The sequence below is a fragment of the Amblyomma mixtum genome, chromosome 7 (assembly GCF_055824585.1).
Source record: "Amblyomma mixtum isolate Tamu chromosome 7, ASM5582458v1, whole genome shotgun sequence".
Lineage (NCBI taxonomy): Eukaryota > Metazoa > Arthropoda > Arachnida > Ixodida > Ixodidae > Amblyomma > Amblyomma mixtum.
Genome location: NC_143018.1, coordinates 49,453,297 through 49,479,697, shown reverse-complemented (window position 1 = coordinate 49,479,697; position 26,401 = coordinate 49,453,297). Strand labels below are relative to the sequence as shown.

The window sequence follows — 26,401 nt, the reverse complement described above, 5'->3', positions numbered from 1 at the left end:
TCTTGTACGCAGTGTAATTACGGGGCCCCAAGATTGCCGACGCACGCGCCCTCTACGTTCCCGCGCACTACTGAGAACAGAAACTGCCATGTATCGGTACCTACATACAGACGGACACCTTTCCGTCGCCCCGAAACCGACTTGCCAGTCACCCCTCCTTTACTAAATGGTAAGAAAATGTGCGAAAATCCCTCCACCGCCCATCTGCCGCCCAACGAGAGCCTCGTGGGAGCACAGGCTCTCCCTAACTTGCAGAACGTACCAAACATATTTTATTTAAATCACCTATTCGACACCACCTTTGTGACTCACGTTATATATCCCGAACCCATATAGCTCAGTATCTTCAAAAACACAGCTAATCGTGGCTTCTCACTATAATGCAATAAGAAATTACGACACTGACTTATTATGATGACGTCAACCTCCACTCTTCTGATAAAAATAGTATCATAAAAACGCATGCTTGGATGGGTTGAGAACGCTTCGTTTTTGCACGGACACAAAATGTCAGCAGCCCCGCCGCGGTGGCTCAGTGGTTACGGCACTCGGCTCCTGACCCGAAAGACGTGGGTTCGATCCCGGCCACGGCGGACGAATTTCGATGAAGGCGAAATTCTAGAGGCTTGTGTACTGTGCGATGTCAGTGCACGTTAAAGGACCCCAGGTGGTCGAAATTCCCGCAGCCCTTCACTACGGCGTGCCTCATAGCCTGAGTCGCTTATGGACGTTAAAATCCAATAAACCAAACCAAACCAAATAAATTGGCAACATGTTTGTTGCGACGTTGAGCTGCAACATTCTTGCAAGTGCAGCATTGTGCGAGGAAGGAGATATACTTGCACTACATTGAATGTTTGAGACTTTTCCTGGGGCGCTATCAAAGGGAACCTTTGCGTCAACAGAATTTTTTGCGCCCTCGATAGAGTGATAAAGAGTGGTTAATCTGGCGTGCACCATTTCTCCACCAATTTGTTTCACGCATTTATTTTCAAAACTACAAACAACCCCTTTCTGGCAGCTATGCTTTCTGGGCGTGATCACTAACGCATGCCAGCGAGCGCATATATTTCCGCATTGCCCTTTTGATTATCCGGTATTTAATTTTTTTTTCTTATTAGTGCATCTCCACCGTTGCCAAGAACCCGCCTTTCGTTGCTTATTTCCGTCGCTGCAAACAAGAATATGCGGATTCCAGAAAAAAAAAAAAAGCTGCACCAATTTAAACATCCTCCTTTTGGTAATACTAGTAGTAATATCGCAGGTTTAACGTGTCGAGTAGACATTGAGGCTATAGGATAGACGGTGTAGTGGAGGGCTCCAAATTAACGGAGATCAACTGGGGATTTTCGGCGTGCGACAGAGCACGCTGGTTTTTGTATTTTTAGAATCAGCAGCCAAGCTCCACAGTCATTGAGCCATTTTTTTTCTTTGTTGCCCTGCATCGTGAGGGGTTTTATTTAGAACCTGCTGTCTGAGACAATGAGCGCCTACAAAAGTATATGTTGCACTACCCACTGCGGTGGCTCAGTGGTTACGGCGCTCGGTTACTTATTCGGTGTATCCGGGTTCGAACCCGGCCCCGGGGGACACGTTTCGACGGAGGCGATGGTGGTGGAAAAAATTTATTTACACATGCACTACTGGAGGTATTGCATGAGCTGACCCAGAGGGGGCAAGCCCTTACAAGTACTAGGTGGAGGTCCCTAGTTCGGGACCCCAGTGGCGTCGGCCGCCGCCCGGGCTCGCGCGACCAAGGCCCGTTGGGCCTGCAGGTCAGAGCAGCCGAGCAGGGTCGCCTCCCAGTCCTCCCGGGTTGGGTTGGGGTGAGGGGGGATAGCAGGGTTGGAGGGGCAGGCCCACACGATGTGGTAAATGTCCGAAGACTTCTCCGCACAGTGCGGACAGCTGCCCGAGAAAGAAGGGTCGAAGTGTTTGAGAGCTGCCTGGGACAGCAAAGTATTGGTATACAGGCGAAGCAGAAGCCGCTTCTCCGCCTTTGAGAGACCTTTACACGCGCGGGGATAAAGACCGTGGCCAGATTGATAAAGTAAAACAATGTCTTTAAAGGAGTAAGCGGGAGTGAATTCGAGTTCCTGATCGTCGGGGTCGGATGGGAATGTCCGGTGAGAGAGCGCGCGGGCGGCGGCGTCAGCTGCCTCATTTCCCTCAAGGCCCATGGTGGTGGTGGTGAAAACATTTATTACGAATGAGCAGGAGGTATGTTTGGATCAGCCCGTAAGGGACCGATCCTTACAAACACTAGGTGGAGGTCCCTAGTATGGGACCCCAGTGGCGGTTGCCGCCGCCCGGGCGCGCCTAAGGCTTGTTGGGCCTGTAAGTCGTGGCAGCCGAGCAGGGTCGCCTCCCAGTCCTCCCGGGTTGGGTTGGGGATAGGGGGAATAGCGGGGTTGGAGGGGCAGGCCCACACCATGTGGTACGTGTCGGAAGACACTGCACTGCCGCTAAAGGAGGGGTCAAAATGTTTTAGCGCTGCCGGGCACAGCAATGTATTGGTGAGAAAGCGGAGAAGGAGCCGCTCATCCGCCTTCTTCAGGCCTTTACATGGGCTAGGGTAAAGGCGATGACAATTTTGATAATATGTTGTAATATCTTTGAATGTATAGACCGGATTAAAATTGGGTTCCTGATCGGATGGGAAGGAGAAAACAGCCCGGTGAGAGAGCGCGCGGGCGGCTGCGTCTGCTGCCTCGTTTCCTGCCAACCCCTGATGAGCAGGGGCCCATATGAGGTAACGGTGTGCGGGGTCCGTATCCCGTATGCAATTTTGGTATATTCGATAGGCTACGAAGGGAATGCAGCCTTGTTCGACATTCCGACAGGCCCCTCGCGAGTCGGTCATTATGTATTTTGAATTGGAATGTGAGACTGCGAGAGCAATCGCGACCTCTTCTGCTTGTGTTGCACTGCGGGCTCTGAAAGTTAGGCCGTTTACTGTGTTGCTGTTGTGAACTACCGCGGCCGTGTACCATCCCCCGTGGTGAGGGCCGGAGGCGTCCACGTAGTATACACCTGTTTTGTTGCCATAATATCGGGCTAGCGCTTCCGCTCGTGCCAGGCGCCAACCATTATGGTCTTCATGTGACATGTTTGCTGGAAGAGGCCGCACGTGGAGGGCACGTCTCCACAGTTCCGGGATGCGAAACCTGTCTTCCATTGGAGGGGTGTGTTGGATATGGAGTCGAGCAAGAAGGCGGCGACCCGACTCCGTTAGCGACAAGCGCGTGTACTGGTTTGTAAGGTGCGCCTCCCGGAGCTCCCGGAAAGTATTCACCACCCCAAGAGCCATAAGCCGGCTGTTTGAAGTAGTGATGGGGAGGTCAAGGGCACGTTTAACAATTTTGCGAAGGTTGACCTCAAGGGCGTCCTCCTCTTGTTTCCGTTGGTGGAGATAAGGAGTCGAATAGAGAATTCGACCATGTGAGCAGGAGCCCAAACGATACGCCGGTGCGCGGGGTCCCCGGTGTAGACGCTGTTTTGGAGAATGCGGTAGGCTAGATATTTTTTTATTTATTTATGTACATACTGCAGACCATGGTTAGGTCCAAGCAGGAATTTTTTTTTGGTTTATTTATTTTCGGTTTACCCAGCCCTGCTCGACGTTCCGACATGCCCCTCGCGAGTCGGAAATAATTGTTTTTGAATTAGAATCAGATGCAGCCAACGCAATGGCGACCTCCTCCGCGTGTGTTATGTCACGGGCTCGGAAAGTAAGGCCGTTCACTGTTTTGGATTGTTGGACGACTGCGGCCGTGTACCATCCCCCATGGTGGGGGCCGGAGGCATCCACGTAAAATACGCCTGGTTTCGATCCATAGTGGCGGGCCAGAGCTTCCGCCCGCGCCAGGCGCCGGCCATTATGGTCTTCACAGTTCATGTTCGCGGGAAGTGCACGTTAAAGGGCAACTGCGCCACCTTTTGAGAATATCGAGATACTCAAGGATTCAAATCTATATAGGCTGTAGGTAAAACATGCTGTTTTTTTGCACTACCATTTAAAATAGTGACGTAATCGACGATTAAATTTTGCACTTTTCAAAACAATGGAGGAGCGCGGGGAAGTTTAGTGTGACGTCATGGAAGGTATGATTTCGAATTACCGCTGCCGTCAGCCACGCCCTGCCGCGCCTGGTTGGACGCGGCCAAACAACGTTCGGCGGGTTTTGCCTTCGGTGGCATTGGTTTTTTTCCTTCAAAGCAGGCGTTTATGAGTTGGAAATGTACCGATACCTTCGATGACGTCATCATGTGTCCCCCACTTAGCGTTGTACGCTGCGGAGAAGCTTGAAGGCCGTCCCAATTTTAATTGGTGATTACGTCAGCGTTTCAAATGCTAGGCCAAAAGGAGTTCGCATACTTTACCTGGAAATTTCACACATTCGACCCTTTTTAGCTCGTCGATTTCTAAAACCTATGCAGTTGCTCTTTATTAAGGATCCCCAGCTGGTAGAAATTATTCCGGAGGCCTCCCCTACTGCACCTGTTTCTCTTTCTTCTTTCACTCCCACCTTCCTCCCTTTCTTACGGCACGGTTGAGGTGTCCACCAAGAAGTGAGACAGGTACTGTGCCATTTCCTTTCCTCAAAAACCACCATCACAACGTTGTTGGATCCTCGCGCTAATATTTCATCTATTTGTGAGAAATGACGCAAATAAAAGGAAGGCATTCTCAATCGGTGCTTAAATGACTATGATGATGATGAAAACGTTTATTAAAGCACAATGCCTTAGTTAAAGGGAAGGCTGATCTGGTCCCTAGTCCGGGACGCCGTTGGTGAAAGCCGCTGTCCGTGCTCTGGCGACGAGGGCTCGTTGTTCCTCGGGGTCCGAGCTGGACAGGGCCGCCTCCCAGCCCTCCCGCGTTGGCTGATTTATGATGTCAATGCTGTCATTTTTCTGACAAGCCCATACCATGTGGTACAAGTTTGCCTTCTGGCCACAAAATTTGCACTGTGCCGAAAAGGACTCGGGCTCAATGGCGTGAAGCGTAGCTGGATTATTGAAAGACAAAGTTTGTAGCCTGCGAAGGTGACATTCCTCTGATTTACTGAGACCCTTAGCGGGCCTCGGGATACACCCAGTTTTATAGCGTGTTTCTCCTTTCAAATGACGCCATAGATATTAGAAAACACGGATCACCGTGTGGTATTCGCCTACTGCCACTAAATAATTTAGAAACTAATTTTTTCTTCTATGCTGCCCGGTTTCATCAACCGAATGATGGCTGTGATGTGAATAAAGCTAAGAAAGGCTGTGATACGAAGAAGGCTAAAAACTGCCCCAGCACACATGAAAAAATTGGCTTACGAAACTTGTGTGCGGTCTTTACTTGAATATGCTTCAGTCGTGTGGGACCCGTACACGAAAAAGGACATAATGGTCCTTGAAAAAGTCAATAGGAAAGCGCGGTTAGGTTTATATACGGAAAATACAAAAGGGAAGACTCTCCCTCGCAGTTAATGATGTCAAATAACATTCCTACACTACAAATCCGCCGAAATATTAATAGATTGGTATTCTTGTTTAATAGTTTAACAGGTAAAAATAAACTGAAGCTTCCGGAGTGCATTAAGCGTCCTCTAGTGAGAAGGACTCGGAACGTTCATGAACATTCACTTATTCCCCTTTTCGCCAAAACTCAGTTTTAAATACAGTTTTTTCCCTAGAACAGTGCAAGATTGGAATTCGGTACCGGAAGCTGTTTTTTCCTCGGAAAATTTTTCTGATGCGTTAAATCGTCTACTTCCCTGTTAATATTGCTTATATGTATGTTTTGTATCCGTGTGCTGCTAATATTGTATAAGTTTATTCTTTTGGTTTTATTCTTTTGATATCCGTGCGCTGCTAACATTGTATAAGTTTATTCTTTTGGTTTTATTCTTTTGGTATCCGTGTGCTGCTAATATTGAATAATTTTATTCTTTTAGTTATGTAGCAATGTAAGTTCACTCCTGTTTGGGCCAAGCAGTGGCCTGCAGTATTCTGATATAAATAAATAAATAAATAAATAAATAAATAAATAAATAAATAAAGAAATAAATCAACATTAAGTCACGTGAGACACGAGAAAACTAATACAAACACTGATGCGTTGTTTTGACTCACTCTAGCACTTAAATCAGCTGGCTTCAAGACCTATAATCACAACGAACGACGCATCAGCAGTCGTATTGCCATTTTATTGCACCTCACGCGACCTAATTTCCTCTACACGTCACAGCCATCGTTATGTTGGTGAAACCGAAACAGGATCATGAAGAAATTCAAATATTAATTATTTATTATGTGTTGGTGAAATACCACGCGGTGCTCCGTGTACACCATTGTCTAACGCATCGTTTGAAAGAAGAAAGCACGCAAGCAAAAATTTGGTGTCTACAGTTTAGTTTAGTTTAGTTTATGGGGTTTAACGTCCCAAAGCGACTAAGGCTATGAGAGACGCCGTAGTGGAGGGCTCCGGAAATTTCGACCACCTGGGGTTCTTTAACGTGCACTCACATCGCACAGTACACGGGCCTCTAGAATTTCTCCTCCAAAGAAATTCCAGCCACCGCGGCCGGGATCGAACCCGCGTCTTTCGGGTCAGCAGCCGAGCACCATAACCGCTGAGCCACCGCGGCGGCAAATAACATTCTATAGTTCTTCATTGAGTTAGAGCAGTGCTAACCATTTGATTAAAGATTTACGCAAATATGTAAAAGGGGAGGAATAATAGCTCAAGATTTCACATAAACCTGAAGTACAAAGAATTGGTGGTAGTACATTACAAAAGCGTCAATTAGGCATCTTCCCAGGCCCCAGACTTCCTGTAAGTTTGCTGTCGCATATAATGGGTACCATTATCGCACTTCCCAGCGCAGACAGCTACGGGTGGTTAAATCTATGCGCCAGATCATCTCATTTTGTCCGGAAACAAGACGTATGCCGAGATGCAAAAAAATGGGGCTGAACCGGGTACCGAACCGGTTCGGAACGGTTCCTTTGAATCGTTCCGGTTCGGGTTCAGTTCCAAGATGGCTAAAAAATTATGGGTTCGGTTCGGTTCCGGTTCCGGGCGAAAATTCGGGTTCGGTTCCGGTTTAGGGTTCGGGTTCGGTTCCGGTTCGACACCCTGGTCACAGTGCGCGCATTTCAAACGGGGCCAATTGTACTTTGGCTAGTAACCATGCAACCAATTAAAGGGATCGTATAGTGATGCTGCAGGTAAGTGGGAATGAGTTTAGTTAAGTGCTTAATTTATCCAGTTAGCCTAAATAACCTTTGTAATCAGGTTAGATAAATAAATAAAACCGGGTAGGAAACTGGTCGAGTTCGGGAATCGAACCCTGTTCTCTGGAGTGCGAGACGAGCATGCTACCACTCCGCCATGCCAGCTCGATGGTTTGGAATGAACAAAGGCGCGTCTAGTGAATAGGGTGTCTTCGTTCACTCCCATCTTCCTCCCTTCCCGTTACGGCGAGGTTCAGGTGTCCACCGAGGTATGCGAGACAGATACATTTCACGCGTTTCACTCTTACAGGCGAAGTTTAACATCTTAACACGTCAGTGACACAAGCAGCAACACTGCGCTTAAGGCTTTCGCCTCAACGCACTTTAGGTCAACGAAGTGACCCCCTGAATTTTTTTGAAAGCGATAGTATTTAAGTGCGTGCTGGAATGTGCTGAAGAGGTGGCGAATTGGAGTGAAATCAACGGGAATCGACGAGCCAGAGGAGTGAATTCGCAATAACTCACAGCATCTTTACACAAGTTGGCCGAGAAGCACCGGGAAACCTAACCCTTACTTAGGCTCTTTTTTTAGAGCGCAGCTTTTAAAACGCAACTGGATAGGTAAGCGGGCGAGTTGGTGATACATTATGTAAAAAACAGCGCGAACAAACGGGGACGAAAGGAGGAATACACTTGAACAAGCGCTGACTCTCAACTAAAGTTTAATCACAGGAAACACGCTTAAGAAGGAAACAGAAAACAAGAAACACCAAAACCAGAACGCACGTGCTACTAAGTGATATCCAGATATGCAACCTCACAGTCACGCAGGAGCAGGGATGGTTTGCTGACACAAAGCAAGATTGTGTGTCAGCAAACCATCCCTGCTCCTGCGTGACTGTGAGGTTGCATATCTGGATATCACTTAGTAGCACGTGCGTTCTTGTTTTGGTGTTTATTGTGTTCTGTTTTCTTTTATAAGCGTGTTTCCTGTGATTAAACGTTAGTTGAGAGTCAGCGCTTGCTCCTGTGTATTCTTCCTTTTGTCCCTGTTTGTTTGAGCTGTTTTTTGCATAATCTTAAAACGCGTGGGTTCAGCGGCGTCCTTCGCCGTCACCTTTTGCCGCGGCGTAATCGGCAGAGCGGCAGAGCGAAGGAACAGCACAGCGGAGAATGAAAGAGAACGAACTCAGTTTTTAGTCATCTAGTGGAACAATTGCAGCGCCACCTGGGCACCGCAGGTTGCCTATACAGTTGCCTTGATTTTTTAAATTGTCGAACCTTTGCCGCTGTCACCCAGCTGCCCTGCAAGGACGTCCCCCGGTGGCTGGCCGACCGCTACGGGCGTGCGAACCTGACGCAGGGACGCCGGGTGTCATACGAAGGACGCGTCGTCCACGTACCGGAGCACGTCTTCAGTAACGTCTCTGACAACTGCCAGCACGGAACGCACACAGCCGCTGAACTATTTTATTTGTAAGTTAAACCCATTTATATTTTCAGTAGATTCCAGCTTGGCTTTACTTCCAACCCCCCCCCCCCCCCCACCCACCCACAGAAGAACACTTCCCAAGCATTAGGGTGTCGCGTAGATCTTCCCTTCATTGGGCCGATATGTCGATCACCATGTCTCGTGGATATATTTGAGCAGCTCGACCAGCTAGGCTCAACAGCGTGGTGGTGGTGAAAACTTTTAATTACTGAAATAGAGTTTGGGAGCCACAGAGTGGCCACGCTACATGGTCGGCGTCCCTAGTCCGGGACACCGCATGACAATGCCCCGTCTCTAGCCCGTTTCACCAGAGCCCTTTGGGACTCAAGCGAGGAGCAGTTGACCCCATGCCTCTCTGGAAGGGGTAGGGGAAGGGGGGAGGTGGGGATTTTGAGTACATGCCCACACCATGTGGAAGATATCACAGGTCTCCCCACAGTGTGGGCATCGCCCATCCGTGTTAGGATCGTAATGCTTTAAGATTGCAGGACAGAGTAGAGTACCTGTCTGCAGGCGCCTTAAAGTTCGCTCCTCCGTCTTACTCAGCCCCTTTGCAGGGGCCGGGAAAAGGCGGTGGATGTCGCTATAATGCGTTATAATTTCCTTGAATCGCAGCAGCGGCTGGTTAGTCTCCGAGCCAGAAGAGCTGGGATGAGGAGCCCGGTGAGTAAGCGCTCGGGCAGCCGCGTCAGCGGCCTCATTACCTCGTAAGCCCTGGTGGCCAGGAGCCCAAATGATTCTTTTGGGTGTTGGATCAGTGGCAGTCCGTCTTAGAATGCAAGCAGCTAAGGGGGAGATCTCCCCTGCCAAGTAATGATCACATGCTTTTCGGGAGTCCGTAATGATGATTCTCGAATTGGCGTGGGCGGCAGCAAGCGCTATCGCTACTTCCTCGGCTCGCATTGAATTCGGGGCTCGAAAAGAGAGTCCATCAACGTGCATTTCCTGGTGAACGACAGCGGCCGTGTAAAATCCCGTGGGCGATGGGCCTGCTACGTCTACATAATATACACCGGGTCGGGAGCCGTGTTGTCTCTCAAGAGCCCGAGCCCGCGCTTGTCGCCTGTTTACGTGCATGTCGGTGTCCATGTTACGGGGGAGCGGGGAGAACCAGAGCATATGGCGCCACAGTACTGGGATACGCTCCGCCTCCTCTGGAGTGCAGTCGTGTTGGATGTGTAAGCGGTTTAGCAGGCGGCGCCCAGGGGCCGTCTGCATGAGCCGCGTGTATTGGTTCACGAGGTGGGCCTCCCGCAGCTCCTGGTAGGAGTTTAGCACCCCCAATGCCTTGAGTTTGGCATTAGAGGTAGCCACCGGGAGATCCAGGGCTCGCTTAGTTGCCTTGCGGATGACGGCGTCTATTCGCGCCTCGTCTTACTTAGTAGTGCGGAGATATGGCACGGCGTAGAGGATCCGGCTAGTCACGAAGGCATAGACGAGCCGAAGCGCGTCCCTGCCCCGCAGACCGCCCCGCTTGTTGGAAACGCGGCGGATCATGCGCCCTACCTGTTCGCCTACTCTCTTGAGTTTCAGAATGGTGGAGTCCGGTCTGAGTCTGTGGTTAATGAAAAGGCCCAGAATACGGAGCTCCTCCACCTCTCTAATAGGACCTCCTGACAGAGAGATGTGAATTGCTGTCCTGTCCTTTGGGTTCGCTCTGACATGCAAAAGCTCTGATTTCGCTGGAGCACATTGGAGCCAACAGTCAATGGCATACGCATCGACTATGGAAGCGGCCTGCTGAAGGCGGGCCTCTATGTCCCCAAGGCTCCCCTCAGTGGTCCAAATTGTAATGTCATCTGCATACAACGCGTGTTGAATGCCTTCCACCCGGGCCAGTTGGCTTGGGAGGTGCATCATAGCTATGTTGAACAGGAGCGGTGATAACACCGCTCCCTGAGGGGTACCCCGTGTTCTCATCATGTAAGGGCCGTATTCCTCGCCCTCAATCCGAAGAAAGGCCTGGCGATTAGTCAAGAAATCTCTTACATACGCGTAGGCCCTAGCCCCACAATCGGTAGAACTCAAGTTGGCCAGGATGCTTCCGTGTTTAACATTGTCGAAAGCTCCTTTCAGATCAAGGGCGAGGATGGCTTTGTCATTGTGTTGCATAGTTGTGGGTCGTATTACATCCCTGTGCAGCTGGAGAAGGACATCCTGTGCAGACATGTGGGGGCGAAACCCGAACATGGTAACTGCAAAGAAGCCCTTACTCTCCAGGTATGGAGAGAGGCGATCCCGAACCATCGTCTCCATAAGCTTGCCCGCACATGAGGTCAGTGATATGGGCCTCAGGTTGTCCGTATTCACGGCCTTACCTGTTTTAGGGATAAACGTCACAAGTGACGTTTTCCACTCGGGAGGGAGTGGACGCCCGTCCCAGATCTGGTTGATGTATTCTAATAAATGGAGGTAGGCTGAGTCCGGTAGGTTCGCCAACAGGTTCACTGTTATGTGATCCCGTCCCGGAGCCGTACCCCGGCGCATTTTTGCTAAGGCCGCCTTAAGGTCGTGCAACTCAAAAGGGGCATCAAGTGTTTCATTAGGCCTGCCAGAGTACATGTACTCAGGCCCAGGCGGGTCCTCCGTACGACAAAGATATCTGTCGCACAGAGTGTCCGCAAGTTGCGCCGTCGTACCTTGATACCCTTGCAGAGCCCGCCGGAGCTGCTTTTGCGTCTCCCCTCTCGTTTGAGAGGGGTCGATTAGACTGCGAAAGAGACGCCACGTCCCCTTCGAGCTCATCTGATGAGCTGCGGCGTCGCAGCGTGCTATCCAATTTGAATCTGAGAGTTCGGCAGCATATGCTGCAGCTTGCTCTGTGAGTTTGACTATGCGGTCGCGTAATTTGCGATTAGTTTTCTGCTTTTTCCACCGTTTAGTTAAGCTCCGGCGCGCCTCCCACAAATGCAGAAGGTGGGTGTCCACTGCGGGGATCTCTTCGGTGGTTTGTAGTGTTGTGACGTGTTGTTTCTGAATGTTGTATATGTGGTTAGCCCACTCCGCGTAGCCGCCGGAAAATAGTACGGGAGGGATAGTGTGATTTCGGAATTTGTGCCAATCGGTCAGCTTGGCCTGACCCCATTTTTTGCGCGCTGCCTTCGCCATGAGTGTAATCCGGAGAAGGAGGTGATCGCTGCCTAGAGAATCTCCCAAGTTCTCCCAAGCAGCCGTTCTAGCATTTTTGACGAGAGAAAGGTCTGGACACGTGTCGCGGGTTACCGAATTCCCCACTCGGGTGGGATACGCCGGGTCCGTGAGCAACGTGAGGCTGAGGGTGGAGATGAGCTCCGCCAGCTTACGTCCTCTTGCCTGTTCGAAGTGATAGCCCCAATGAAGGCTGGGAGCATTGAAGTCTCCAACGATCACTAGAGGCTCTTTGGCTGCCATTTTTATCGCGCGAAGGAAGATTTCATTAAAAGTTACGCGCGGCTTATGCGGAGGGCAGTATATGTTGAGGATATGTATTGACGGGTCGCGGCGTCTGAGAGGCAGTACCCGGACCATTGTATATTCTTGCTCGGTACTCAAGTCTAAGTCGACCTGAACCCCGGTGTAAGCCTTATTCACCAGGATGCACGTAGAGGGGCCCCCCTGAAAGGTGCTGTAGCCTGATAATTTAGCGTCTATGCCGGGCTCCTGCAGGGCAACGAGTGCCGGCATGTCACCTAGGGACTGCAGGTAGAGCTGGAGGTGTGACCGTTTTTTCCAAGCCCTGAAACCCCTGCAGTTCCATTGAATGATTTGGAATTTTTCAAGGTTTTTATCATTCCTATTAGATGTGCTAGCCATGTTGTTCTATTTATTTACGGGGGAGCGGTCTAGCTCTGGCCGGGAGCCAGCGCAACCCCAGCGAGTGGCCGCATCGACCCAACAGCTGCCGAGCCTGAACCGTGTTCCTCCGCTGCCTGGCGGGAGGCTGTCTTACGTTTGAGGTGAGGGGAATCGGTGCTAGTGGCGTTCTGAATTTGGGTGCTGACCCAGGGCTGCACGGCTTTAAGGACCGAGTCAGTGACCTGGGCCATAAGGTCGGGAAGTGCTTGCGTTAAAGCTGCCTTGAACATGTCCTGGAAGGACTCGCGGACTGCTGACATGATTTAATTCGGAAGGGCCGCCACTTGCTCCTCCAGTTGCTCGGTTTGGCGCTGCAGTGCCTCTAGGTCGGCGACGCGACCAGCTGATCCAACTACCGTGTCCCCGCTCTGCCGCGAGACGCTAGTGAGGCAAGATGTTACGGATGATCCGTCATCCTCGTCATCTGGCTCAGCTTCTTGCATTGGTTCCGATGACCCGGCCTGTTTGGCCTCTAATTCCTGAATTTTGCGCGCTAGAATTTGGTTCTGGCGCCTGAGCTCCTCTACCTGCTGCTGTAGGGCGGTTTCGGTAGGGGAGGGACGGGTAGGGGAGGGACGGGTAGGGGGCCCAGAGACTGCCCTACTCCAACTGCTCACCTGTGATTGGACGGGTGCCAAGGGCGGGAAGTCCCTGGCGTTGAGGACCGGGGGCACCGCCTAGGTCGCGGACTTGACAGGTTTCGATGTGCCGGGTTTGGCCTTGATTTCCTGATCGGCTGGCGCTTTCTTGGCCTTGGGCTCAACAGCGTGGTTGTTTTGTTCAGCCCTATTTTTTTTTTGCACCACAGACTTATTGGAAGGCCTTACTCTGGTGCAGACTGCTGAGCTTCGTCTTTTTTCGATCTTTCTTCTTGACCAGGCAAAATGTTATCCAAATACTCATGACCAATCAAGATATATGGGCATAATTGCATGCGCTCTAGATAACATGTTATCTGTTGTCACGTTGTATAGTTCTGGCTTAACTACACTAGCAGCACTTAGTTGGGACGTGTGGCAGGGTGCGAAAGAACTTCCGGGTCAGAAGTCTGGCGCCAAAACTACTGAGCCACCACTGCGGCCCTCACAGGAATGTGTTTTTGTATTTTTTGTGTTTTTGTATACCGCAGTCGTGGCCTAGTGGTTTGAGCGCCCGTCTCGGCTGCGGGAGGTGGGTGGTTCGAAACCAACCCACCGCCGGGCACCCACCGGTCAAAAGGGTACAAGCGTCCCCCGGCCTGGCGCTCGGCTTCCTTTAGGGGTGTACGTTTGGGAGAAGTGAGAAGTGAGTGGGCGCGGCGAAGCGATTGGCATCATGTCGCTTACCACGAAATTCTTTTTCACAACACAGGTTCTCCTGTGTGTGATCGCCGATTCATCAACTGTCAACGGCATGTGTACATGGCCAAAGGTTTCAAGCTGCGCTGTGGACACTGCCTTTTCTGCGCATCCTCCGTTCCTGGCCAGCAAACCGGATACTGTTCTACCCGACATTCGCACATCCGTTACGTCGACACTGAACCCAGCTATAAAAGAGCCTCCACAGCAGTTCTTCGGCAGTGGGCGCGGCGAAGCGATTGGCATCATGTCGCTTACCACGAAATTCTTTTTCACAACACAGGTTCTCCTGTGTGTGATCGCCGATTCATCAACTGTCAACGGCATGTGTACATGGCCAAAGGTTTCAAGCTGCGCTGTGGACACTGCCTTTTCTGCGCATCCTCCGTTCCTGGCCAGCAAACCGGATACTGTTCTACCCGACATTCGCACATCCGTTACGTCGACACTGAACCCAGCTATAAAAGAGCCTCCACAGCAGTTCTTCGGCAGTGGGCGCGGCGAAGCGATTGGCATCATGTCGCTTACCACGAAATTCTTTTTCACAACACAGGTTAGTTGTTCCTTTTCAAAAGTTCGTTCTGGCAACGAAATTTTTCTTGTTGTTGTGCCGTGCCCACGCACTTATATGAACCTGGTGTATGAATTTTACTTCATGTGCAAAATGCTACTCTGCGGCGATGTTGAGCAAAACCCTGGACCTTCAGTCGAAGATATGTTTCAGTGTATTTTGGAAGGTCAGACTCGAATCTTTAAAGAGCTTGAATCCATTAAAACCTGTGTGTCAGAAAACGAGCAACTGTTGCGTGATGTCGATTCTCGGTTGCGTTCTTTAGATGGACAGCTGAAACAAATGCATGTAAAGTCCCCTGAGATTGCCACTTTAGAAAATTCTACCGCTTCCCTTCAGAGCATTATTACTTGGCAAAAGGACAAATTAACGGATCTTGAGGACCGCAGTCGTCGCTCTAACGTTGTTGTGTATGGCATTGATGAATCCCCGGATGAAAGTGAAGAAACACTGAGAACTAAGGTGATTTCGGATGTATTTGGTGTAAAACTGGGCGTCCAGTGCACGTCCGTCGCTCGCATTCACCGTCTTGGGCTCAGCGGAACTCGCAGACCAGTCATTGCGTACTTCCAAGATTTTAATGAAAAACAAGCCGTCTGGCGGAACGTAAGCAAGCTCAAAGGTAGCAATATATACCTGCAAAACGATTACAGCCAGCACACGCTGCGCAAACGCAAACTGCTTTGGGAAAGCTCGAAGGCAGAAAGAGATAATAAACAAAAGGTGTATCTTGTTTATGATAAGTTGAAAATTGACGGTAACCTGTTCGTTTGGGACGAAGTTAACAACACACGCGTCGCGCTTCCTTCTAGGAACGCCGTAGAGACATGACGGAATGCATCCACTGCGCCCAAAGAGTTACGGGTAGTGAACTTGAATGCACAGAGTATTGCGAATAAAGTTGACCAGCTTGAGTTTCTCATTTTGGCCCATGATCCCCACATAATGATAATTACCGAAACTTGGTTGCATGACGGCATTACTGACAGTGTTATTGTCCCCGCGTCACATAAAATGTTCCGAAGAGACCGACCTACCCGTGGTGGGGGCGTAGCCGTCATAATAAAAAACTGTTTGAATGGCACTGTTCTTAACCAGATAGATGATCATGAGAGTTTATTTGTTAGGGTAAACTGCTGGGGTAGTTTGTTCACAGTCTGCGCAGTGTACAGACCACCATCTGCCTCCCCCGATTTCTTGGTTGAGCTGTATGATCATATGTCTTTGTTCAAAGATGACCGCCTTATTCTCGCTGGTGATTTCAACCTTCCTTTACTTGATTGGGCTAACCCTGATTGTGTTTTTAATGATTCAACCAACCCTCTTTTGAATATTATGCTGATGTGTGATTTGGTGCAGACTGTCTCTGATTTCACTAGAGAAGTGGGTAACGCTCGTTCAATTCTTGATTTGGTATTTGTCAGCGCTAGTTTATCTGAATACAGTGTGCATGTTGACACGGCTATCTCTGATCACAAAAGCGTTCATTTGTCTTTGCTGCTTGATGCCCAGAAAAACCATAAGATAGCGAACAATAACACTGTAAAAATTTTTTCACGTGCCGATGATCTTGCGATCCTAGACAAACTCTGGGATTTATGTGATAACCTGCCTAGCGACGTCACAGCAATATGGACTACACTTAAGGACACTATTCACTTTTGCATTGAAAATTTTGTTCCCAACCAGCGTGTACGTACAAATAAGCCTAATCCGTGGATTACTAGAGAAATCATTCATTTGCATCGCAAAATTAAACGCGCTAAACGAAGCGGTCATAAAACTACCTGTTTTTGCACGCTGAAAACTCAGCTAGCTTCTAAGCTTTCCGAAGCAAAAAAAAACTACTTTTCGCAGGCACTGCCCAACTTCTTAAGAGAGAGCCCTGAGAAGTTTTGGCGTTACCTACGTGATTCTAAAGATGAGGTAAATCAGCTATCTATTGACGGCATGGTCTCGGAGATTCCTGTGGATATTGCAAATCACTTCAATAGTTTCTTTCATTCTGTCTTTGCCTCGAGTGATCCAGATTTGGAACTGCAGGTATCTGGATCTGATATATCAGGTGACTTTATAAGCTATGAAGGCGTACTAAACATGCTGCTAAACTTAAAAACGAAATCGGCAGTGGGGCCTGATGATATCCCTAATGAGTTTCTGCGCCGTTATTCCGAACCATTAGCCCACATTTTAACTCGCCTCTTCGAGCTTTCATTAAAAGATTCTGTTGTCCCTGATGACTGGCGCTTAGCTCGCGTTGTTCCAATTTTTAAGAAAGGTGATCGTTTGAACGTTAACAATTACCGTCCCATATCGCTAACTTCAGGTACCTGCAAGCTTATGGAGCATGTTATATCTAAATATCTTATGTCATTTCTGGAAAAAAATAACATCCTGTCTCCCTTTCAACATGGTTTTAGAAGAGGCTTATCTACGGTTACTCAGCTCGTCACTACAGTTCATGAATTCGCTTCATCGATTGACAATGCTGGACAGGTTGACGTCATTTTTTTAGATTTCAGCAAGGCGTTTGATCGCGTCATGCACAATAAGCTCATCTTTAAACTTCAGCATCTTGGTCTTCCAACAGCACTTGTCAAATGGATTAAAACCTATCTTTCCAACAGAAAACAGTTCGTCGATGTTAAAAAATCTCATTCAGGTATTTTACCCGTTACCTCTGGTGTGCCTCAAGGCAGCGTACTTGGGCCTCTTTTATTCCTTATTTATATCAATGATTTGGTTAACTCCGTAAATACGTCCGAAGTCAGTATTAGACTATTCGCAGATGACTGCATTCTGTTTAAGAAAATTAGCAGCACTACCGACCAAGAATGCTTGCAGTCAAATCTTAATAATGTCCTAGAGTGGTGCACCCTTTGGTCCATGAAAATAAATAGCGACAAATCGGTTCTTCTTCAGGTTACTAACAAGAAAGCACCATACAGTTTTAATTACGCAATAAACAATCTTCCACTGCTACAGGTGAGCGAATACAAATATCTTGGAGTCACCATTACAAATCGCCTTTCATGGTCCAGCCACATTAATAGCATTTGCTCGTCTGCTTCAAGGAACCTCGGCCTTCTAAGACACAAGTTAAAACACGCTCCCTCTGAACTTAAACAACTTGCCTTCAACACACTAATTCGTCCGAAACTTGAGTATGCTTCCGTCGTATGGGATCCGCACTTAAAAAAGGATATAAAGAAACTTGAAATGATCCAAAGAAAAGCCGTCCGTTTCATTTTTAACGCTTACCATAGCTCTATCTCGCCATCCGTTCTGATGTCTACGAAGAACATATGCACTCTAGAAAGAAGGAGAGCACTCGCAAGGCTTAAATTTCTGTACTCATTTTACTCTAGTCAATTTAATATTAATCCTGCTCCCTATATATCCCCCCGTTCTACACGGCAGACACGCAATAGCCACAACCATAACCTTACCCCGTACTTTGCACGCACAAATACGTTCAAAAACTCATTTTTTCCCCGAACAATCACAACATGGAACTCACTGCCAGCAAATGTCTTTTCGGCTCAGGATGCCGCTGCTTTTGAAAAGAGTGTCTTATTGTATGTGTAAACTTAACAATATCATTGCCCTCTGTTTGGTTTTCTTCTTTTATTGTTGCCGGAACGCTGGATTTGCGTAGTGTTTGATATTATTTTTGCTTTTTGAATGTTGCCCCCCTGCTTGGTCTCTATGACTGCAGTATGTGTAAATAAATAAATAAAAAAAAACATCAGTTACAATTTCATAGGCTATTATACGATTTTACGACCTTCACACGTTTCAACGTACTGGTCACCACTGCGGCCCTCACAGGATTGTGTTTTTGTATTAAAACATCAGTTACAATTTCATAGGCTATTGTACGATTGTACGACCTTCACACGTTTCAACGTCTCTTTTGCAGCAGGAATGTCCTGTCGCTAAGTGACGACGTCACCACGACCGGCAACTTCCGCATGGAGGTCCTGGTGTGTGTCGGCGTCTGCTGGGTACTATTATATCTGCTGGCCTCCAAGCAAGTTCGGCTAGCTGCAAAGGTGTGGTGTTGTTCAATGGGGAAAAAAAGATGTCTTTAAACGGCTGGAACAGTCTAAAGGCACATTGAAAACTCCGGTCATTTTTTTTCTTTGTAAAACTGGTAATATGGTCCTTTCTGGTTATGCCAGTGTATGTTACCGCCGCGAAAGATATGAATTTGTTGCTGAGAATATTGCCTTTAAGAACTTTCTCTTCAATCGACAAACTCACGACGTCTACATCAAAAAGGATTCCATGGTCATCATTTGAAACTGAATGCCAGTGTAGCCTTTCCTGCGGAATACGTCACTAGAAAATGTTTGACGCATTAAGTTTACTTGCGCAATAGACCGGGGATGGCGACACCCCTTGGAATTTTTTTTGCCGTTTGTATTAAACCTAGATTACGAATGAATGTACCGCGTTTGTCGTTAAAACATGCTTATCAATGAATATAGGCCCACGACATTGTGAGATTTTTCTCGAAACAAGCTTAACCTTGGAAATGAAACTAAGTCAAATTATACAGTACTGGTAGGCGAATATACATATCTCTCCTTCGGAAAGACCAACGCCTACAAAACCTGTTCGCAAATCCTACCGAGATGAAAAATGAGCCAGATCCTCTGGATGTACGGATCAAATGCTCCAAATATACTTGTCAGAACCTTCTTTGTCAGCTTTAGCCTCATAGCTTTTAGCGTTTTGAAAGTGATGATTTCATTTATTTCGACTCCCGCGCTACTTTACAACCGACTGCGTAGGATATGAAGAAATCGAAGGAGGTTTGAACCCAGCGAACACGATAACGAAAGATTCATTAGATAAATTGCCAAGGAAGCAAGGATGTGGCTGTGCAACACGCTACTTTAAATTGTTTAGTTGGGCTAGTTGGTATTGGCTTCCTAAACTGCTCATTACTAGTGAAATGGCAGATGCAGACAGTAAACGACTACGCTAGTGGTCTTCCTGTGGGTTTGTGTTGTCCTTTCCGCGTTTGTTATTTCGCTACTAATAATGAATTTATGATGTCACAGTGAAGTAAAATAAATTTCAGATCCCATTCATTCTAGCTACTTTACTTTCCCGTTGCCGAAGTTGGTACATAAGAAAAGAAGGCTGTCATGTTAGTAGTTTTTACCAAAGTCTACTATTCACTTTTATTTGCTTGCTTTGCTGACGCACCGCAGTGCCCCTGATTGCGCACAATGAACGTTCTAATTGCGAAGGACGTGGGTTCGACCCCGGCAGCGGCAGTCGCATTTCGATGGAGCCGGAATTCTAGACGCCCGTGTACTGGCGATGTCAGTGCACGTTAAAGAACCCCAGGTGGTCGAAATTTCCGGAGCCTTTCACTATGGCGTCCCTCATAGCCTGGGTTGCTTTGGGACGATGAGGTCCATAAATCAAACCAAACCAAACCTTTGCTGATCAAATCATAACGTATATATAAGCATTTTAATGTATCTTTGGATGAGCAGTGCTTGAATTATTGAAGCAGGGTGAACTTTTTGGACCAAATCTGCGTCAGGTCTATAATTTCACATTAAATAGAGCCATACCTAAGGTTTTGATGCTGATGGGACCAAAATAGTTCCATAACTTTTCATTACATCGAGGTGTAGAGTTGCTCTAGCTTGCATGGAAAGCATATCGTATGAGAACTCGGATAACCCTGTAGTTTTTACTGATAAGAAACTTTAGCTTAATTCTCTATTCTGTTTATGCGGACTTGGCTGATTTAAAAAAAAAAGCTCCCTGTCTGTCTTGTTAGCCGCCTTTATACAATAACCGCGGAAATTTGAATGTTTTTTGTTTCTTTTGCGTTGCGCTGCTTTGTTTTCGTAAAGTCTTGCAAATTTCGCGCAGTCTGTGTAGACTTGGCTGATGGGCTCACCGGAAAAATTCGAGCCTTACCACAGAAACAGCCTAGATCAAGTTAAAGCCACGCAGGCAGCAAAAGTAATCGGCCGAATATCGTAAATGGATGATATCACTGTGGTGTTTCATGGCACTGGACTTTCTCAACACATTTCAAATACTGGGCTGATTACTGTGCTGCTTAGGCAGCGGTGTTTAAACGGGGCATGAAGAAAGACTGTAATCCTGCGAAGGCAGGGCAAGCAACTCTCCTCACTTTCTGGGTAGAATGTATTGAATGGTTTCTTGTGACAACGCGCGAAGAGAGATGGAAAAGAAACAACTGTAGTCCTGACTGTAAATAATTGCAAATCATGTGGATAAAATTTTGTTTTTTTCGACAAATCGAGAAGTTGAGTTTCTTGAAAATTTCTTTGAATTTTTTCCGGGTTGAGGGCTGTTTCAGAAGTCAAGAAACTAGCCGATTTATGCGAGAATTTTGCTTTGTTAGATACTATTTCTGAGATTAAGTGTTTTGGCTTTGAGAACTTGAAATGATTTTTGTGCCAGTACCTGACAAGAGCAGTTCAATACATGATAGGACTTTTTCCAGTATCTCAGCTTGTTTGTATTTATTGAAGAGTAGAAAAATTGCGTGAAGTCATAGAGCATCTTGTTTTACCTTACTCTTGTTGCAGCTGCAATGCTATCACTTTAGGCAATGAAGTGTGTTTTTACTGGTTGCTATCTGTTGACGTTAAATTTTTTTATTCCTGATAAAGGTCCTTTTTGTAATATCAACATTTATAAAATCTTTTGGAGTTTTGAGGTCTCGTCTAAAATGCCATCAAATTGAAGTTTTGCCTCCTTCAATAGGTAGCAAGTCAGTCAGGCAGCAAACTATGATTGGACGTTTTTACCAGGGCTAAACAGGTAGTCTTCCTTGACCGTGTTCGTAGGTAGAACAGGCAACCCGCATTCTATTAAGACATCAAAATGGATGCCAATGTCAGCATTTTAAGTGTAATCTGCACAAGCTCTAATAAACTTCGGACAATCTTGAGCCAGGAACAGGACGGGGCGAGTTACAGGCGTTCAGGTGAGTGAGCCGCAACAGCGGGTTTATTTCAGTACTTCTTATATTTAGATGCCAGATAAAATTGGCAATGTAAATGACAACTAGTGGTATATTAAGAAGATGTGGAATGTCAATAAAGAGATCTAATACATCGGAAACCCTGAAATGTACGCAGTGTTTTTAGTGATGGCAGCTTTGAGCCTAGTAATTCGTCTCTGGAAGAGACTCCGAGCAGCTTGATGAAAGTGTGGTGATGGTTGTCATAGTATCCTCAGCATCGGCTCTTAGTGATCTCTTGCATGTTGGTCAGCGTCCGCGTTGACAGAGAAAAATACTCTCCGTCCTGCCTGATATCTATTCCCTCAGGTTACAGCGTTGCTGTCACTCTTCAGCTCCGTCTGCTTTCATAAGTTTTGCAGTACATTTTTGTTTTAAACGCCCAGTGTAGCGCTGAATTTTCCTGCAAGATGCAACGATACTGACAGCCTATAATGTCGCTTTTTAAGTAACTCTTGCTTATTGTCACATGGGCTGTGGCTTATAACGGTGAACAAGTGGAAGAATGAAGGATTCTGCTTACACTTAAGAAGAAAAAAAGCCTTTGAGTGAAGCGCTATTCTCGCCACGCTGACCGCAAAGCAGATGCTCTTCGTTGTAATTTAGGTCGCATAAAAAACTAGGTAATGACGCTGACAGAGTTGCGGCAAGGCGTGACGTTATTGGACGATAACGTAGTGCTAAACCTCAAGGTGCATATGTGGAGTGAAAGACGGCTCATCACATGGCACTCTCCACTTGGTGACAGGCCTTGTACCTTACTTCTGGTGTGCCTTATTCGCTGTTGGTGGTGCTGCTGTTCCAAGGACTGCGCATGCCCAAAGCCGACGTGGGCATCGTGTACCTGCTTTGGCCTGACTGGCAGGTGCTCCTGGCTCCCGGGGTGAGAGTATTGCGCCTCCTCTTCGCCACTTGTACCTTAAAGACAACGCCTAAAGGACTTGCAGGGTCAAGCATTTCTCTAAACGGTACTGACTTCATTGTTTACGAAGTAAGGAAATAAAAATGGGCCGGGCGTTACAACGACTAACCCAACCTGCAGTAAAGTCATCATCATCAGCCTGACTACACCCACTGCAGGGCAAGGGCCTCTCCTATGTCTCTCCAATTAACCCTGTCTTTCGCCAGCCGCGGCCACCATATTCCCGCAAATTTCTTAGTCTCATCCGCCCACCTAATTTTCTGCCGCCCCCTGCTATGTTTGCCTTCTCTTGGAATCCGTTACCCTTAAGGACCAGCGGTTATCTTGCCTTCGCATTACATGCCCTGCCCAAGCACACTTCTTCCTCTTGATTTCAACTAGGATATCATTAACGCGCGTTTCTTCTCTCACCCACTCCGCCTGCTTCCGATCTCTTAACGTTACACCTATAATTTTTCTTTCCATAGCTCGCTGCGTTGTCCTTAGCTTAAACTGAACCCTCTTTGTTAGCCTCCACGTTTCTGCCCCATAGGTGAGTACCGGTAAGATACACCTGTTATATACTTTTCTCTTGAGGGATATTGGTAAACTGGCATTCATGATCTGAGATAACCTGCCATATGCACTCCCCCCCATTTTTATTCTTCTAGTTATTTCCCTCTCATCATCTGGATCAGCTGTCACTGCCTGCCATAAATAGACATATTCTCTTACTACTTCCAGCACCTGGCTACCAATTGCGAACTGCAGTTTCCTTGCTAGGCTGTTGAACATGACTTTGGTTTTCTGCATGTTAATTTTTAGCCCCATCGTTTTAGCAGTAAAGTAGCTGACACCAAAGAAAGAGCCCTGGTGGCCGAAGGTAACTTAGACTGATTACAAGAACGTCGTTTGTTTAAGATGTGCACTCTTGGCATATGACGAAGGGGATAGAAAAATATTTGTTGCACAATTTGCCCTTCATTGCAATAAATAAGACGAAAGAGGATACATAAAGCGTAGAGTTTAATGGTTGCACTTCGCGCAGCGACGAGCGTTGGGGATACTTGAGGTAATTATGTGATCATTAGAAAGCGAGATCTCTATTGTCGAAATGATGAACTAGGAAGTAGGTCTTGACTTCTCCTAACATAAGTCATATGTGGGGCATGGTATATCACCGCAGATGTGCACGTTCTACCATATATTCGAGCTTCGCTCGCTGAATGTTGTTCTTGAGTCCAAAAGGAACACTTAGGCGTGCCAGACAAACCTCTGAAAACATCGAGATAACTTGTTTGGGCTCATACTTCTTGTTGGTTTTCTGGTCGCGCTCTTTGTTAGTTTATAATAATGAACGAGATTTTGAGGGAAAGTGAAGAAGCCTCAGAAATCTACAAGCTTAAAGGGATGGAAAGCGTGAAACGTGAAAGTTAACGATGCGAAGTAAGCATTTGAAACCATGATGTAATCGCAAAATAACGCCATGACGATGCTCAGGTTTCTTCGCAACGCTCAGCGCCGCGCATTGCCCATAGTGATGGTGTTGTACGCTGCGGCGCTGAGTTTGCTGTGAAGAAACGGATGATTGAAGAAAGAAAACCGACGCCGCCGGCGCTAAAGACCACAGTGCATTGTTGGATGGAATCCGACAACGCATGGCTGGATGTGGACGAAGGGAGTGAAAGTCTGCAGTCTCTGCAACTTTTACAACGTATGGTCGTGCAGCTTACACACCGTCACACCTTTAATCGGCGATTGTGTCACCATTTTAAATGCTACTGCAAAAATACTTGACAAGCTTTCTAGGCATGCTTTGCCTAGGAGTTTGTTACAGCCGGCCAAATCTCTAGGTGTCGTGCTTGACAGCCACGTTTTCCGTGCTCATGCAGCGTATGACGGCACAAAATTTCTAAGATATCAAACCTAAGTATATGCTCACTAAACCCCTGCTCAATATTGAGCTTTCCCCAAGTTTGCTTCGTCACAAAGCGCAGCGGCGCAGAAAAAGCGGCCATCGCGCACTCTGTGGCTAAAGATTTGGCCGGCTGCACATTCTGAATCTTGAACTTCATCAAAAAAAAATCAGCGTACTTCTGATGAGCCAAGTACGGAACTGAATTGCGCTAAGTCGTGTTCACAGACGTTAAGACTATCAAAGAAACTGGCTTGTTAACACATGGACCAAACTAAGATCCATGGTAACCACGCAGGTATGGTACAAGGCGATGCAGATGAGCCTGCTGAATGCCGGAATTTCCACAGGGGTCGCTATCAACATGGGCAGCTTCAGCCATTTCTCAAAGGACAACCATTTGTGAGCGCACTCTCCCAAGCTACGCAGGGAGTATTACCTCCGTTATCTTTTTTCGATGATGCTCTTTTTTATTCGATGATGCTGTGTGAAAAGTGGCACCTCATACGCCGTAAACGTGCAAGCTGTCAAGACACTTCGTGGGCAGTTTGTGTCCTGAAGGCGACTTTGAGCCGCAGCTATAGACAACCATGGAGTGAATAGTACGCTTCCTGTCGTCGACAAAGGCTGAAAGCTACACTATCAATCCTCAGCGTGATGTGTAGTGAGCGAATGCTTTTATTCCTCGTATAGGCTGTAGCGTTTTACTGTTTCGGCTAGTGAGATGCGCCACTGTCCTGTACACGAAGCATTACAGGTAGCGAAGTTCGGATACCGTAGCCTTGACATTTTGAAGGCCCTTCGTCCCCCCCAAAACATGGAGATTTTGGGAAAACGCCTAACAATTTGGATCTTTTCTTCGAGAGAGAGAGTTTACGAAATGTCCTGTGATGTCGTCCTGTCTGCCGCTGCTGTGAGGTACCCAGCTACTCGGATTTTCACAACCGAGTACAATGAAGCACAGATAGGCTGTTTTAAGGGTTGTACCACCACCTTAAGTACTTCCCGGTATTTTGTCACTCTGTAATCACGCTTCCAGGACGGTGTGAAATCCGAAGGGTTCTTATTCACGCTTAAAAGCACTTTCTTTTAAGTATACGGCACATGTAAGAAAGTAATTCTCTTAATAAGTAGGAATTTCAGCGCTTACGATTGTAGAATATGTGAGCAAGTCCTATACTTTTTTGCCTAGCTTTTTCTTTGGCAACTTTCGGGATCTTATTGCCTACCCTACCATACGGGTGGCAGTTCCGTCTGCAAAAACACAACGTCTCTCAACTCGAATGCATGTGACCACGGTACAACCAGTGGATTCAGAGAGGATATAAAAAATCCCCCTGAAATGTTTTCTTGCGCAGTTCAAACCGCGAAGAGGCCTTTGATTCTTGTGCGCATGTTACGAATGGCATCAAAGCGAAAGTAACCTCGGTTTATTTCCCTCTCGTTCAGGCTGGTGGCAGGCGTTGCTTTGGCTGAGGTGTTTCTCGGCGTAGCCAGCGGAGTCACTGTCTTTTGCGTACTGGGAAATCAATCCCAGCGGCTGGGTCTTCCAATGGACGACCTTGTACGATCAGGTTAGTATATGACAATGCGCGAATCCTTGCCACCAGAAAGAAGTTGCACTGTTTAATGGTACTCTCAGGGTCTTTAATGTGGCATAAAGCTTTCATGGACAGGGCCTTTTGCGGTTACAGGCATGAAAATAAAACATTCTAGATTTAGCGTAATCTATGAGAAATTGCAATCCTTATGTGGCAATGTCTGGAGCCATTGGTAGAGGGCTCGGTCATGCATGTGACCACTGAATGACAAATAAGTTGGGCATGAGCTTGCCCTGGTTTAATGCGAAGTTTAACACGAGTACGAAGTTTGAGATTCCCTAAGCACATGCACGTAAAAAAATTGCAAAATGTACATACGCAGAACAAGAGCTTTACGACTAGCCCAGCTTCATTTGTTGCCAGAAACACCACCCCCTCTCAGACCAGTTTTTGACCGACTACGAAGTTCAGTTTCGGGTTGAAAAAAATACCGATTCTGTCAGTGGTCACTGCTGCACGGAAGCAGCGACTTTCTGCCTTCTAGACTTGT

The 26,401-nt window shown here is 47.3% G+C and overlaps 1 protein-coding gene across 1 annotated transcript in view; it reads left to right on the top strand.

Annotated features, from left to right (window-relative positions):
• The window catches only part of LOC149336026 (sodium- and chloride-dependent GABA transporter 2-like), a gene marked incomplete at its 5' end in the record, with an annotated part of 40,093 nt that overhangs the window by 3,103 nt on the left and 10,589 nt on the right, over positions 1–26,401 (top strand). Inside the window, 5 exons of the mRNA XM_089554061.1 lie at positions 8,531–8,706; positions 18,387–18,519; positions 22,243–22,383; positions 24,609–24,712; positions 25,760–25,884. Of these exons, the coding sequence (XP_089410187.1) occupies positions 8,531–8,706; positions 18,387–18,519; positions 22,243–22,383; positions 24,609–24,712; positions 25,760–25,884 (679 nt within the window). The remainder of the gene's footprint in view (positions 1–8,530; positions 8,707–18,386; positions 18,520–22,242; positions 22,384–24,608; positions 24,713–25,759; positions 25,885–26,401) is intronic.